Consider the following 17,371-nt stretch of genomic DNA (forward strand, 5'->3'; position numbering starts at 1 on the left):
TTTTTTTAGATGTATGTTTTAACATTTTCAAATATTTAAAAAAAAATTCAAAACTTCATTAAAAATATTTATTTAATCATTAAAAAAAACTAAAAAAGTTCCGACGGGAGCCCCAACGGGAAAACTAGCCTTTTCCTTTTGATATTATATGTTAAAGAATTAATCTTGATTGCACACAACATTACAATAAAATTATATCCTATCTTGAAACTATATTGAAGTCAGAGAGGTTATTCTATAATGAATTTCACATCAATTATTTGTCGCTTTGATTCCTCCAATATGGAAGTGCGTTCATCCTGTTTTCCGTAATTATAGACAAACTATTGCCCGGGATCATTCGTATACGAGTTATTTTCGTGTAGTTGGATGTCGGCCTCCCGGTAGGCATGCGCGCATACAACCAAAATAGGGAAAAGTGACGTCTAAAAGAAGGATTTTTGTTTGTTATGCTTAGTTTTTTCTTTTGATTAAAAAAGTTTTATTTATAAGTAGGTGTTCACAACATTATTGATCTGATAAGATTTAATTTATAAGAAAAATTTATAAGTTTAAATATTGCAAATTAAATCATATTATATCAATAATTCGAATGATGATGTTACATTCCTTTAAAAAATTAAAGACATATATAATATCTATATGAAGAGCAAAACTCAGAATCCAAAGGAAAGAATTATAAAGACAATTATTTGTAACTTCACTCCTTATATTATTCATACTCATGATCTCTGATCACTAACCCCGAAGTACAACATTAACCTGGCCTATTATTTATATTGCAACATGACCAAGAACACTTCACAAAGCATAGCATACTATACAATACAATACCCTAGTAACTAGATAGAAAATAATAATCAATTACATAGTAACCCATGCAATTATCATACTTCTTTCTAATAAAACATCAAAATATTATTAAAATTGAAAGAGCTTCCTAATTAATTTAGAGCTGAATTTCTGAGTCATAAGCAACCCCAGATTTCCACAAAGCAGGTAGATTATTTTTGGATTCCATCCAACCGCTGCCCCTCACTTTAAACCTTAATTTTATTGGACCACTTGGTACCTCATTAGACATGTCCCACACTGCCCCGAAGGCTTTATGCATGCCCCTCCATTGTTTGCTATCTTTCTGCATGCACCATCAAATGAACAAAGAGGCCAGCTCATCCATTAGTTTATAATAATGATCGTCATCTCATTTGTTCAATACATATCTTTTAATAAAAACTTATTTGTGCAAATTTAGAGCATGCAATTAGCGATATAAACTCTTTAATAAAAAAGTAAAAGTCATTAAAAAATATGCTTTTTTTGGAGCCTTGCTCCAAACTCTCAAAGGCTTGGAGTTTCATAAATATATATAGCATTACTCGAAGAATTATATGAATGTACCTGACACAATTCGATGGCTGTGATGTCATTTTTCCCGGCTACATATATAGGCACTATAGCTAGATAATTAGGATATTTGCTTTTCTCATGGACCTTGAACATAAGGTTGTAACCAGGATAGCGGCACGAGACCCTTCGGTATTCTACGTCGATCACGTCACGAGCAAACAACTCCTTGGCCCCTTTGGTTCCAGGGTGTGCCAATCTTTTGTAGGCTCGGGAGCTTAGTACGAAGTCAGTGTTGTCACCTTCACTGTAGTCTGTCACCACCACGTTCACTCCACCCTCACTGCAATATTGTGATGTTGTGCACCTAACCTGAAGAGTGCGTCATCATCAACAAACCCACTAATCATACATGCTATATTATTTTTATTATGGAGATTGAGTAAAGCAAATTATATAGGGCACAATCATTGTCCTTGAGTTTCATATGGTAGGAAGGGTGTTTCAAGTTAAAGCAAGCTCAAACAGGTTTGGGTAGACCACGCTAGCTAGCTACCTACTGTGCTATGCTTTATTCACAACACTTATCCACTTAATTATTCATGCAATACCATGCATTATATTATTTATTAGTTTAGTGAGTACGTAAAATACTACTTATTATGGGACCCATTATATTTATTTAAAATTTAAAATATTAATATTTTCTTCGATAAGTTGATGTAACAAGCTTCTACATCAGCAATGTATTTGATGTGTCCAAAAAGAGGCTTGTAATTTAACCTGATAGCATGCACCACAACCAGTTGCATTCTTATACAGCTTAGAGACTCCAGTCACGCTGCCATCATTGACAGTCCTTCCGAATTCCCCAAACCCACATGCTCCACCTATATGATCACCATTTCATGAGCTCAACTGTATGTAGATGATATATAAACTGAATAATTTTTACACATTGCTAATTAATGGTATTAATTAGTATTTGGTAGAGAAAAAATGTTGTTTAAAATAGTTGAGCAAATAATTCTTTCAACATGCATGCACATAATAACTTGTAATGCATAGTTATGAATAACTCTAAATTGGTTGCCAGATAATATCTAAAAGTGTATATGCAGACTTACTTGGAGTCTTATGGCTGTTACCACTACCGTAGTAGGTTGCTCTTGACGAGTAAGTAAAAATGTCATGAGAGGCACATAGAATAGGCAAGAGCAGTACCATGCAAATCACACAAAGAATACCAACGTGGTTTTCTAGTACCGCAAGCCCCATATCTTATTGGCAAGGTTTCTTAATAAAGGGTAAGATAATGAAAGAAAGAGACCAAAACCAAAGCTCTAATTAAGAAGCATGCAGACAAAGTTGTAGAAGAAAATGGACGAGGAGGCTAATTACAACTGGGAGGCAAAGAAATGGTAGTCTAGCATTTATAGGACCTGAGGGGTGACCAGGAAAGGTCATGTGTTGAGGTGAGAGATAGGCACCTTTTTCTCCCACTTAGGGAGAAGGAAATTATATTTAGAATTATATTTTTATTGTTAATGCCAAATGTATGTAGTGGGTGCTAATTGCAATATATATATAATTAATTTTGGGAAAAAAATTAATAATAAAAAATTATTATTTTATTATTATTTTGACTTAAAGATACATATTCTAATTATATGAGAGAAACCAATACTTTAAAGCAATCTCAATTCTCAATAGATTATTATTTTAAAGTTAATCCAAGTTTTAACTTTTGTGACATGAAAATGTCTTTACCTATTCCATTATCATCCAATCCTCATGTAGGATTATCTATTTATTTTTTATATAATAAAAAAATATTATTTTTAATTAATTTATTTTTATTATATTTTACCATTCTACCAATAATATATTAATTAGTAATAATATTCTAAGTAAATACATGGTTAATCATATTCTATCAAGAAAAGAAATGCAATGCACGGCATAGATGATTTTTATTTTGCATTTACTGTAGCATAAATTAACTGTTCATACACGTTGCATAATCCACTACATAGGATATTTTGTCCTAATAATAAAAAAATAATATTAAAATAATCCAATGCACACGATATTTAGGTAATCCATTGAGATATTTGCTTTAATGCTCTTAATATTGAGTACCCCTCGTGACCATTTGTGGAATACTCGGGACCATTTCTTGAACAAAAATCAATGCGCGCATGGTTATCTGTTATGCCGCTATTAATAGAATGATATGTTTGGGAATTCATTGCCAACTTTTCTGTCTTTTACCTCTTGGCAGCTAGTGCCTTGGTGAGAAATACTTTTTGCAGTCGGCAGATGTAGTCGGCGTGCAGTCAGCTGTAAAAAAAAAATTAATACGGGACCTACATGAAAAAAAAAAATTATTTTTATAACTTTTTATAATTCATGTAGGTCCCATTGAATATAAAAAATTTTTTTTATAATTTTTTTTATTCATTCCGTACAGCCGACTGCACGCCAACTGCATCTGGCGACTATATGTAGCAAAGCCCGTGCCTTGGTCCTGTTAGTGTTAACCCCATTATCTAGCAACAGTCTCGGCATGTTATTGATGACAAAGAACATTGAAATTTCAACATATTTGAAGTGGGATTTGGAAATCTAAGGGAGAATTCAGAAACATGCAAACAGAAGCTTAAAAACAAGCAAAGAAGACATATTTTAAGAAATTGGACTGAATTGATATCAACTTAGTTTAGTTAAATTTTAAGTTGAGTCTAAAATTCAAATACTCAACTCTCAAATCTCTACTCTTATGAACTCAAAATTTCTTTACATGCCGACTCATAATTTTTTTCAATTTAATAGCTCTTTACATGCAGGATCCATAATCTTTTTCAACTTCACATAAATAAATCTAAACTCATCTTAACATTTAAATATATTTAAACTCATCTTAGATAGGCTTCACAAAACTCACTCTACTATCTCAACTCACTAATATTTATAAATAACTCAATTTATCTCAATTAAGTTTAACATCCAAACGAGACTTAATAGAGATCCAAATATAACCGTAGGAATATTTTATATAATTTATACCCAAATAAAACATACTTCATCTCTAATTAATTCTCTCTCCCAATTTTTTTTCTTATTTTCAATGGGAAAGCCAAAGTATTAATTATGATTTATTTTATACACGTTGCATCATCATACTATCATTTTTCTTCTTCAAATAACACTGTCTATATATTCAATTTCATCTTTAAGGTAGACATAAAATATACAAATGATGTAACAAAATCTTAACAGTATACTTTTTCCAAAGAAATCTGATAGACATTGTAAATACTTCCATAAGTTTGGTCAAAAGCTACCCACTATGCAGATTATTATTTTTTACGTTGATTCAAATAATAGAGCTTTAACAAAAAGAATTTATTTAATAAAATAAAACGAAGAAAAAAAGAAAAAGGGAGTAGTTTTTAATGTCCTTTTTTCCACTGGGATGCACTTCCTGAGATGGTAGCTAAATTTCAAGAAATAGCCGGCATGCTAAGATGTAAACACAATAAAACCTTCTAGCTAGGCTGGCCATCTCATCATCTCTGTTAATAGCATAGCCATCAAATAATATTACATTGAAACAATAAAAAGTAAACACAATATAACCGTCATCTTCATCCTCGTGGTTACATCGCACCATAGCCATAATCTCCAATTTCTCGAACTCTCAAACAAAACATAAAAAATAATACATCTTTTTCTAATTTCAAAATAAAAATTATAGTCTAACAATTCTTAACTTAATAATATTTTTATTAAACTTTTTTTCTGATTTCCCAGAACCCAATAAAACTTCTTAACTTAAACTATTTTATTACTATTTACAGATATTCTGAGATATTCCAAATATCTAAACGAGCTCTACAACTCAAATACAAGTTATATTAAAAATATATAAAACCAATTAAGCTCAACATAAAATTTAAGTTGAAGATAAGATACAAGTCTAAATTAGTATCCTTTCAACGTAAACTTAACATAAATACAATTACAAACCAAGTTTAGCACAAGTACGAGACATAATCTGCCATGGCTTGCCAAGGGCAGAAACATAATAACACTAAAAATAATCTTCAATGTATTGTATGCAAAAACCTATAAGGCAAGGTATTAAAGGGCATTTGTGTAAAAGTCTTTAATGTGTGGGTGCATTTCTAGAAGATTAAAAAGGAAGAAAATGCTTATGAAAACACAAAAGGTCAAAACCATTAGAGATGAAAAGTCGAGAGATTACACTAGGATATAAATGTAATTAAAATAAGAAGGTCTACCCTTATGCAAAACACTAGGTTATGGAATATATAAGCCTTCCACTACAAAAAAAAAAGTAAAATTGGCGGCGTTTATATGTGCGGCGTTTGTTTATGTGCCGGTAGATATATAAATTTACCAACGCTTAATGTTTCCGCCGGGAAATTATTGAGATTCCCGACATTTAAATTATTACGCCGGTAATAATATATAGCTTTGGCGGCGTTTATAACAACGCTGCAAAGATAGTAATGATGCGCCGGTAAATTAGTAGTTTTCCGGCATTTATATTATTACGCCGGTAATAATATATGTTGTTTGTGGCGTTTAAACAAACGCCAATAATTCATTGATTATATGTCGTTATATTAACCGTGTTTATCGGCATTTATAATATACCGTCAGTAATAATATATAGATTCAGTGGCATTTCACAAAACCCCGACAATTGATAGGGTTTACGCTGATAAGGTGTTGAATTTTTCGGTGTTTATATCGTTTGAAGAAATGTCGGCCATTGATTAATTTTACACCGATACATAAGTACTTTTCCGGCATTTATAGTGTTATGCCAGTAATAATTATATAGCATTGGCGGCATTTACGAAATGCCAAAAATTGATCAATGAAACACCGGTAATTGATAAATGCACTGGTGTATATATTGTGACACTGATAAGAATATATAACGTCAGTAGTGAAAGCTATTATAAATTTATTGGTAGTAAAATAAATAATAATAAAAACTTATTTAAATGGTACAAAAATATCCACAAAATCTTAATTAGTTGAATTTCTGAGATGTCTTACCGGTAAATGTCATATATTGCATTCCAATTCTAGAGGGAGGGAGGTTCAATAGAATTATAGAAGAGTAGGGTTGTTAATCTGGGTTCTGGACCGGGTACCCGGGTATGACCAACCCGGAAACCGGATTTCAAACCTGGACCAGGTCTGGCCCAGATTAGCTGGGTTATGACCCGGGTTGGAACTCGGATGAATCCAGATTCTTTAAAACCCGGAATCTGGGTTCCGCACTGAACCCAGGTTTTCTCTTTTTCTTTTTCTTTTTTTTAATAAATAGAAAAGCCTATATATTATTAAATTTTTGCAAAAAAATAAAAATTAATCTTGAAAAGCTTAATTTAAAAAAAAAATTACGAGCATATATTTCAAAAAATCATATTAAAAAACATAATGCATTGAACATGGTCCATAATAATAAAAATATATCAAAATAGAAAACTTTATGTAAAAAATAACTAAAGTTAGAAACTAATTACCATTTTAACTAAATGCTTGCAAAAGAAAATATATACAATATTCATCATGTAAAAATGTATGCAACACGCAATATAATTCACTGCATTATTTTGTATTTATACATTGCATTATAAAATAAAATATTACAATATATGAATCGTTTTGATTTTGGAGACACTGTTTTGGTCATGGTCCTCTCGGGGCAGTAGACTTTGGTTTCATCATGTGGAGAGCTGGAATCTTCAAGTTTTGGGCCCTCTTCATTTGGATTTGCTGCACCCATGGAATTCTGAAATCTCCAATCTACAAAGAATTCAAAATATCTATGCTAAAAATATATATACATGTACATAATTGATAAAGTGACCAATAAGCAAACTGCAGTGCAGAAATTGACCTTAAATGAGATGGGAAGATGCAATCGGTTCACCTAACAACCAAACTTTGTATCATCTGTGGACTGCAAAAAATACCTTGTTCTTTTTGTTACTCACAACTGTTGGATGATTCAAAAAATACCTCAGGCTCTTGACTTGTGGAAAGCAAGTTTCATTCCATTAAAATCATAATCTACCGGGCTTTTTGATTGCCTAGGATCAAGAAGCATCTTTTGTTTTTTGTTTTTTCCCTTTCTCTGATTTCTCAGAGCCAAGTGTGCTTTAGAGGTTGGCTATTAACTATTAAAATGCTAACACCAGTGTATTAAGCCATTGTTTTAACTTTTTAAAACAATGGACCCACTATTTTACAACCCAGTTCATGAAAAGCCAATGTGATGGTTTCACTTTATCAATTATATATATGTGTATATATTGTTTGAATTCAAGCAAGAGTTCAAACGCTGTTTCCTTTTTTTTTTTCCACAAAGAATTCAAACTTTTAACTTTTTAACATCATATCTCTGCTTAAAAACCAAAAAACCATAAGCAAAGAAAAAATCATAGCTAGCTAGTCCTCTCCATGTTTATGAATAAATCTACAAAACTTGACCAAATCTCATGTTTATCTGAAAATATGCTTGCTAAGTAGGCTGTTTATCTGAAAATATGCTTGCTAAATATGTCTTCATCTTGATGAAAGGGCTTCTAAATATGTGGTCTCTAATAAATTTTCTTATCTCTGCTTGAACATAGGTGGGTGCTGATAAAAATATACTTGTGAAGGACCACACTCACACTTTTGTAAACAAGGAGGGTCAAATTGGTGGTATGGTTTAGTGATTGGTCTCAAACTAAATTTTACCATATAATTAGTATGTTTAACAGTTTCATTTTACTCAATTGCTCTTGTAAGTTCTGTCTCACACAAATAATTTATATTGAAATATGTTGCTAATAATTTGACTTTCAACTGCAGAACTTGATTTTCAGTTAAGAAATATCCCAATCAGAAGTTTCTGATTTTTTTTTTTTTATCAAAATCTGAGAACCAAGATAGAAAAACTTTCTCAAGCAGCTCACTTTGATTCTACAATTTTCATAAAAAGATTAAGCAAATATCTGAGTAGGTAAGAGAGAAGCCGAAGAGAATAAGACCCATATAATGCATTTCCCATAATACCTTAAAAATCCATAAGTAACTGAGGGAGAGTCCTCTCCAAGTGAGTTGCTTCAATTTTACTAAAACCCTCTGCTTCAGCAATCATAGCAACACGCTACACGGCCTCTGCATCAAGGTAAAGTCTTCATCAGTAGTGTTCTTGTCGTTGACTAAATCGAGTAACATCATGTTCAGATTGAAGGTTAATATCAATCTATTGGTAGGATCGGGCTTGCTTGATCATTACCAGATTGAAGGTGACTAAATCGAAGTTGACTAAATCGAACATGATTTTCTTAATTGTTAAGAGTAAATAGATAGAGATCAGTATAACGTGAGACTAGGGAGGCAGAAACCGAGTTAGAGAGTCTTACGTACGAGGGTGTTTGATGGTGGAGTGTTGTTCTCCGGCGCCCTCTATTGTAGCTTCTGGCAGCGGCGTGGGCCCTGGCTCTTGGTTTGCACTGCTATGGAGTGCTCTATTTTAAGGGTCCAAAACAGAGGATGTTCAATCGATCGGTGGAGGAATGTGCGTGGTGGTGGTCACTACATGTATGGAGGCCGTGATAGAGGAACATAGTGGTGGGAATGTAATGCCTGATTTTTGTGTGGTGAAAACATTCGGCAACCCTAGCTATGCTAACAGGGAAGATAAAACAGCATGATATACCTGGGGTTATGTGGGGATATATATATAGAAGGATTATTCATCTGAAAGTTTTTAATCCAATTGGAAGAGTTCTTCTATTGAGTGAGTTTTAGATGGAGTTTGAGACATGCATGGTCGAAGTTTTGTTCGAAATCTCTTTTTCTTTAAATTTGAAAAAACAATGTAAATCATATAATGAAGTTTAAAACTGATAAAGATTCAAAGATATATAAAATTGCACTGAAGTTTAAATTTTGAGAATTGATAAAAAAATAAAAAAAAAATAAAATAAAATAAAAGCCACCAAAGCTATATATTATTACCGGTATAATAATATAAACATTGAAAAGCTACTAATTTACTTAAGGGTGTTCAATAGTCGGTCCGGACCGATTAATCCAGACCGAAGTTGGGACCAATTGTGATGACCAGCTTTTGCGTGTATTTTCGCTGAAGGGTTGTTTTTAATTTAATTAATATATTGGTTTATTTATTTTAAATTATTGCATTTTAAAATTGGTTCTTATTTGTTGGATGTTGTGTTTTATTTATTTATTCCTTTTACGGTTTTTAATCTCGTTTTCGGTGGATTTGTTTTGTTTTCTGGAGTGAGGATTGGATCTCATTTCTTTCCTACATCTTTTCTTTTCCCTTTTTCCTTTTTCCCTTTTTCTCTTTTCTTTCTTTTTTCTTTTTTCTTTCTTTTTCTTTTTCTTCTTCCTTTTCTTTTTTTTTCTTCCCGCGCGTAACCCCCCCACCCGTTCGTCTCTCTCTCTCCTCTCCCACGCCGGTTTCAGCTCAGCCCCGACCCACCTCCGTCCGGCCACCGTGGTCGACACTGCCCCCGCCGGTCGAACCCCCTCCTGCCAGTGCACCACCCCACCGAACCCCAGCCCCATCCGGCCAGCCGTTTGGCCGGAAAACGCCCAACAAGCCCCACGGTTTTTGCCCCGATCCGCCGCCGTCGCTCCACCTCCAGCCACCACCTCTTCACCAATTCATCACTGGTTCCTTGCCATCCTAACCCACCCATTTCCAGCCTCTAATAGCCACTGGAACAGCTCCCACGAGCTAGCTTTCCATTTTGGGAAATCCGGCCATCAACCACTGTTTTCGCCGCCACCCACGGCCAAACTTCACTTCCACTAGCTTCATAATCATCCTTAGACCATTCTCTATCAATCACAAGCCTTGGTTTGTCCCCGTTCAAAAGTGGGTATTTTACAACCCACGGCCACAGTGAATTTTCACTGTTACGTTGCTTTCCTTCCGCCGTTTGCAACGCCGCAAGCTTTCTAAAAATACAGTATAGCGCTGTAAGTATTTTCCAAACCCTACTTTTAGATTTAAATATATTTTTCTCTTTCAATAATTAATTGTTGTTGGTTGGCTGATTCCGGACTGAGTCCGAGGAGTTCGGAGGTCGGATGGATTGAGGACGGAGTGCTTGGTTTTGCTTGTTTGTGTTTGCTTGATTATTTGTGCTATGGGACATGAGTTGCATATTGTGTTTATGTGCATATTGTTTTAATCGGGAAAATCCTGTTTTATTGGCGTAAATGTTTTTTGGGTGCGTGTGTTACACGAGCCCAAGCCGGGATGGGTTATTATCTCGGTGGAGCTCCTCTGGTCACTCGAGAGTAGATAAAACTGAGTGACATCCCCTGGGTTGTCGCAGGGCGACGACTGGATCGCACGATACGGTAACGCTGTCGTGTCGACTCCGTGGTCCCTAGAGTGGCGGGGACTAGAGGATGGCCTGGCCAGGTACGCGCGAGGCGCAAGTCTGGGCATCGCTCGTTTAGGTGTCACATGCGTAGTCATTACCTGCGGTGTGGCACAGAGCTAGGGTATGCGAGTGATCCCTATGGGAGATCATGGTGCATGCATAACCGGATTGTTTTTATGGTTTTCGGATGTGGGCCATTTTCTGGGAAAATGGCGATGCTTGGTTTCTAAGGTTTTTGATCCATTTTGCTGGGAAAATGGTGGTTTGGGCCATTATCTGGGATAATGGCGAGGCTTGGTTTTAAGGATATGTTTTTGTGGGCCAAATGGGTTTTTGGCGTGCGTATAAAAATCATGTTTTATGGCGCATGTGCATTGGTTTTTATTTCATGCATATTGTTTGAGTTTTATATGTTTTTATCTAGTGGTGTTTGGAGTTTACTTACCTGCGACACCATTTTTGGTACCGTAGATTTTGGTGCAGAGATCGAGGTTGAGGAGGAGGAGGCTGAGCCCGAGGATGCGGCTCCGCCGGGGTCCTGATGTTATGTTTTGTATTTAGTTTAAAATTATAATTGTGTCTTGTAATATTTATTTATGTATGTTTTGAATAGCTTTGTATTAAACAAGAAAAATTCTGATACTTAGTTATTGACTGGCTTTTCGCTGCGTTTTTTCTCGTGCATATTCGTCATCTTTTCACACACTTGGCACACGTCGATAGGATGATGACCCGTGATATCATCATCCGGACGTCTCGATTTTCCCGTGTTCGTGCGTGGGATTTGGGGGCGTCTCACCAATTTGGTCCTAAAATGTGTGGACCAATTGACATTCGGTCTAGTCCTGAGGGCTGCAAATTTTGGACTGGACGGAATCGAATGGATCGAACTCTATATATATTTTTAAAGAAATATTTTTAATAATTTAATATATTATTTTTATATAGTATTTATATGAGTAATGATATAATTTTCTTCTAATTTATTATCATTGACTATATAAAATACTTTTATCAAGAATTAGTTACATAAGCTACATTAATAATTCACTTAATTTTAATTTAGTAATTTAAATAAATTTTTTATTAATATATTTGAAAACAAAGTATAAAAAAATAAAAAAATAATTGGATCAGGCCGACCGGACCAAACGAACCGACTAGATGGCTGGTCCGTTTTCACCCCTAAATTTACTAGTGTATAATTGATAAATTTTCGACAATTTTAAACGCTACCAACCTACAATGCCACTTTGCTAGGCCTAGAGGTTTTCAAATTCAAAAGATAGCTTACAATTTAATAATTAAATTTGTACTTAGAAAAAATTTAAGAATCTTCTTTATTTTCTATAAGTAGAGCTTAGTGGGCTTTATTTTAAGGGTTTATTTCCTCATAAAAGGCTGGCTTAATTTAGTTTTGGACAAATAAATGGTTCAAGTAAATTTGAGTGAATTACATTTTATACATTATAACTTGAAGCTAAAGTTATTTTAAGGTTTACTGGTTAAGTTGTATATATTCATGTTATTTCAACGTCAATTCTACGTACATTAATCTAACTACGTTCTATTATTTAAAACTAAGAGTTAAAAGTTTGTTTTAGGTCTAGTGGTCAAGTTCTATATGTTTGCTATCGATGATCTTAAGCAATTTCTTGATCATTCGATCTACAAGCGATGTTAGCCTTGTTCTTTGGCTAGGCGCCTACAATTTGATTGGCAATATTGCTCAGTGTTGAAAAGTTTGTGTTGATGATATGCTTATATCATTAATAGTATTAGTATTACTATATCACTATAGTTAATAGTATCATAAGTGATATAGTATTATAATTAATAATATAGTGATTTATATAGTAATTTATATATAGACTTAAAGTGTATTACTAATAGTAATAGTGTTAGTATAAGACCATAAAGTATAAATTGTAATTAATATACATTATATACTAATGTATATTAGTATTACTAATTTACTAATATAATTATCAAAATGAATATATTGAGAATCTATTAAGCCATAAAATGTTATTAATATATATTATATTTAAACCATATGATCAAATAATTATTCATATTTAAGATTATAATAACATTATTATATATTTTTTTACATTAACATAAAATTATAATAATATTATCTTATATATAATATATATAATAAAATATTGTTATATATATTATATAATATAATTATATATAATATAAAAAAATATTATATTAGTTAACAAATTAGAAAGAAAGAGGCGGCTAAAAAGAAAATAACAAAAGAGAAAGACTAGAAAACTAATGAAAAGTGAAAACTATAGTTGGCGCCTTTACTCTGCACTCAAATTTTGAGGAAATTTAAATTTCCCTCCCACAACTTCTATTTACTTTTCTTCTTTCTTTTCTTTCTCTCCCGAAGCCTGGGTCTTCTTCAACCCGTCGCCGTCCTTCAACAGCAACCCCAAATCTCTCCAGCGGTTGTCGTCGTCCCTGTGCTTAGCAAGGTAAGTCTCTCTTCCTCACACTTCTTTCCCTCCTCTCTATTGAAGCCGTTGTTATGCATCCCCCTTCTCCAAACACATCTATTACCCCACATCTGATCGTCCACTATAATGGAACCTTGCTTCTTGGCCCCTTTACCCTTGTCTTTATGTTTACAGCACAGTAGCATTACTGCTCAAAATCTGTCTTCAATGGTGAGAAAATTTCTGGTTGTATACTCTCTACATGCAATTTAGAAAGATCAAAACCCAATATATAGAATTTAAAGCATTTATTGTTTCATTACTTTGATGAGTGAATGATCTGCATGTCTGAAAATGGACTTAAAGCAAGCGCCCATACATCATTACTATCAGCCAGTGGTGGGTGAGTCATCCCTATATATATATAGAAGAGACAATTCATATATAATTGCAGAAGGCAACATCATAGCTAGGGACCAAAACTTCATAATTATTGCATTGGGCATTTGTACATGCAGAGCCTCATAAGTTGAAGAAATTGAATTTTGTGTTTCTCTCAAGCCTGGGTCTTGCCTTTTTTTTTTTTTTTTTTTTTTTTTTTTTTTTTTTATTTGGAGTTGGCATCTTTTTTTATTTGGAGCTGGCACCTTGACATGTCCACCCTCACTTGTTGCTGAAAATTTCTGGTTTTAGGGTCTGAAAATGTATAGGGACCCTGTTTTACTGCTTATTATGCTAACCTCCATATCAAGCCTGGGGTAGGTAAAAGAGAATACAATCTCTTTGACACACATTTGCAGTCCTTGTGCCTGAAACAAGGAAAGAGGCCAAATAAGATAACAAAGTCGTAATAAAATTGCCTTGCACTTTACTAGATTAGAGAATTCCTTGCCCAATAGTTTTCATGAATCCATCATTAACTCACACACAATTTTATTCATTCTAACTATTCCCAGATTAGCTCCTTCAAAACCTTACCATTGCCTATTTGCTATCCATTGGATAGATAGTAATTGTAGAAATACAAAACTACCTTAAATATCTCCTAGTCCAATCCAATGGGTCCAGAATTAGAAAGTAAAAATATTAACACTTACCCAAGGAATGGATGCAGAGGATCCGATAGAGACACCTACATCTGAATGGACCAAGGTTCTTAACCTTATCAACCATATGCCAGACAACTGACTAGGGACCCTGAAAATGTATTTTTTACACTTGAATCAACTATGCACATAAATTATTACAGTTAAATAAATTATGGACATAAACTCTGCACATAAATTATGGAAACATCTTCTTAAGAATTTAAATGACATTTACAGTACTCAGCTATATACAGTATATTTTTTGATGATTGCAAACTGGATATAGAATTTGTTGCATTTGGAGAAACTTTTGCCAATGAACTGTTATACAGTATAAACGCTGGCTACATGAACTGTTATTCTTATTCTCTTTCAATGCATGTGCTTTTTCAGTTGGTTTGCAAACTAAATTAATCTACTGATTAATAGGCTGTTTTGTAAATTTCTAGACTGTTTTGGTAGGATTGTGGACTGTTTTGGTAATAGTGGACTATTTTGGTAATTTTTGGACTGTTTTGGGATACATTAGTAGACTGTATTTCTAATTATTTGGACTGTTTTGGCAATAGTGGACTGTTTTGGTTATAATGGACTATTTTGGTAATATTATAAAAAAGTAATATCTCACCAGAAAGAATCTCCTTCAAGAAGGCAAGTATCAACATTATTACAGTAGAATTTACACAGTTTTGGTGTTAATGATCGTTTTGGCTTGGAGTTTATGATCTGGTAATTGGGTTTTTGCAGGTTCCTCTGCACCATAGGGATCTTTCTGTTGAAGGAAGAGGGATTTCTATCAGAGCCCAAATGATTTTTAGAAAGACAATGTGAGTTTTAGAAAATGATGTTTTTGGATTTCGGAAGTTTTTGGGGTCAAACTACTTTGTTTAAGATTAATCCTATTTTTTTAGATGTAAATCTAAACTTTTAGTTTATGCAACAACTTGAATACATATATTTTTAGAATTTGAAAATATATTTTTAGAACTTTTAGCCCTGCATGGCGAACTTGTGATTTGGCATCTGGAGTAGTTCTCTTGTATATGTATCATGAAGCATTTAGAGGTGAAGTTTTGAATAACTAAGATTTGCTACTGAATTTGAAATGAGTCCAACTGAGCAACTGAGCAAAGCATATTGGTGTTTCTACTCAATTTGAAGAAGTTTCCCTGTATTTGTATCATGTAAGATGTGACCTACGTACTCTTCAAGTGGAGGTGAGAGTTTTCCTTACATCCTAGCTAGCTTATTCAACTAAGAACATATTAGTGAATCTGGTGTTTTAAGTAATGTGCACGTTGTACTGATTTTTTATTTTCTTTTTGCAGCACAATATTTGCTTCATTTCATTTGGAAAATATTACTCTTTATTTCTTTTAACATATATTACTCTTTAGAACCTTTAACACACACACACACACACATATATATCTGCTTCATTTCCAATCACATTTGCCACTTCATCTATTATTCCTTTAACATATATTACTTTTTATTAATATAGTATGATTTTTCTGATCTTTTCCAGGCTCAACGATTGCATAACAATTTTAAAGAACTATTGGATAAATGTGAAGGACTACCCATGAAAGAAATGGTCTCAAAACTAATGACAAACACAATGTGAAGAAGAATAATATTCCATGAAAAAAAACTTTCATGTGATTTGATTTGTAATTTTTTTTATTATATGAATAATGGCCCATTATATCATATTTATTATTAATTTATATTTTATATTTTTTAATTGTGATATATCATATTATTGGTGCATTTCTAAATGTTGTTAATTAATCCAATGCGAGGGCAATGTATTTGTAGTGGCGTTTATATTGATATCGTTAATTTAAAAAATGCAATAGCAACAAACTAGTGGCGGCGTTTAGAATGGCGTTTATATTGATGTTGTTAATTTAAAAAATGTGTCGGCAATGAATTAGTGGCAGCGTTTACAATAAGCCTCCATACATAAAAAAAAACTCATGGTGGCGTTTAGATAAACGCCGTTAATAAATTCAATATGCGGCCAATGTACTATTAGTGACATTTAAATAAATGCCATTAATTTATATGATGTGTTGGCAACGTAATGGGGCCGCATTTAAATAAATGCCATTAATAAATTTGCCAAATTACTAGTAGCGGCATTTATTGTAACGCTGCTATTTTAAAAAGTGGTGGCGATCATATAAACGCCGTTAACAAATTCAATGTGCTGCCGCCAATGTACTATTAGTGGCATTTAAATAAATGCCGCCAATTTATATGATGCGTCGATAATGTAGTAGAAGCGGCGTTTATGGTAATGCCGCTAGTATATGCCAGGGATGGCAACGATAAATTGGCGGCGTTTCAAGAAACGCTGTTAATGTAGGTATTGTGGTGGCGTTTCAAGAAATGCCACTATTGATACAAATACCGGCGTTTGCGCAAACGCCGGAACAATGAAAATAGCAAACCTCCACTACCGATGGACAATTACGCCGTTAGAAAAACGCCACTAATTAATTAGTGGCGTTTTGTTGGATACTTGCCGACGTATAACCAACGCCGCTAAGTTTGTTTTTTTTCTGTAGTGTTCCTTTCACTTGAAAGTAGGATGCATAGAAGAGAGAAAAGGGCAGTGTGTAGCAAAGCACTAAAGGAAACAGAGGGCATGTGCGGAAGAAGGTAGGGCATGATGGAGCTTTAGCTGACTGTGCCAGTATTCATGGTGGTGCTTGGAGGTTGACAGTGTCGGAACGTCGAGATGGAGGAGATGCAGCCAAGCACCAACTCATTGGAAACAGAGGCTTCAAGATGGAGGATACATGGTGGATCTAGGGTGATGGGATACGTCTAACGGCACTTACTATGTTGGGGAAGGCGATATCGAGGGGGTTGGCTACGTGCGGTGGTTTCCCAAAATGCAGTGGCTGCTGGGCAACTGGCTAGGGGAGAGAGAGAGAGAGAGAGAGAGAGAGAGAGAGAGAGAGAGAGAGAGAGAGAGAGAGAGAGAGAGAGAGAGAGAGAGAGA

General features: G+C 33.9%; 2 protein-coding genes across 2 annotated transcripts; one reads left to right on the top strand and one right to left on the bottom strand.

Moving 5' to 3' along the window:
- Positions 1-755: 755 nt before the first annotated feature.
- LOC122280445 (expansin-like B1) lies at positions 756-2,703 on the bottom strand. Its single transcript, XM_043091345.1, has 4 exons — positions 2,475-2,703; positions 2,131-2,237; positions 1,402-1,719; positions 756-1,138 (listed from the first exon to the last, which is right to left on the bottom strand). The coding sequence occupies exons 1-4, from the start codon at positions 2,623-2,625 to the stop codon at positions 950-952; spliced, it is 765 nt and encodes a 254-aa protein (XP_042947279.1). The 5' UTR covers positions 2,626-2,703; the 3' UTR covers positions 756-949.
- A 9,540-nt stretch (positions 2,704-12,243) lies between these two features.
- Positions 12,244-16,107, top strand: LOC122282312. Its single transcript, XM_043094270.1, has 4 exons — positions 12,244-12,252; positions 13,124-13,306; positions 15,103-15,182; positions 15,884-16,107. The coding sequence occupies exons 1-4, from the start codon at positions 12,244-12,246 to the stop codon at positions 15,942-15,944; spliced, it is 333 nt and encodes a 110-aa protein (XP_042950204.1). The 3' UTR covers positions 15,945-16,107.
- Positions 16,108-17,371: the final 1,264 nt, after the last annotated feature.

Source organism: Carya illinoinensis, chromosome 11 (assembly GCF_018687715.1).
Source record: "Carya illinoinensis cultivar Pawnee chromosome 11, C.illinoinensisPawnee_v1, whole genome shotgun sequence".
Taxonomy (NCBI): Eukaryota; Viridiplantae; Streptophyta; class Magnoliopsida; order Fagales; family Juglandaceae; genus Carya; species Carya illinoinensis.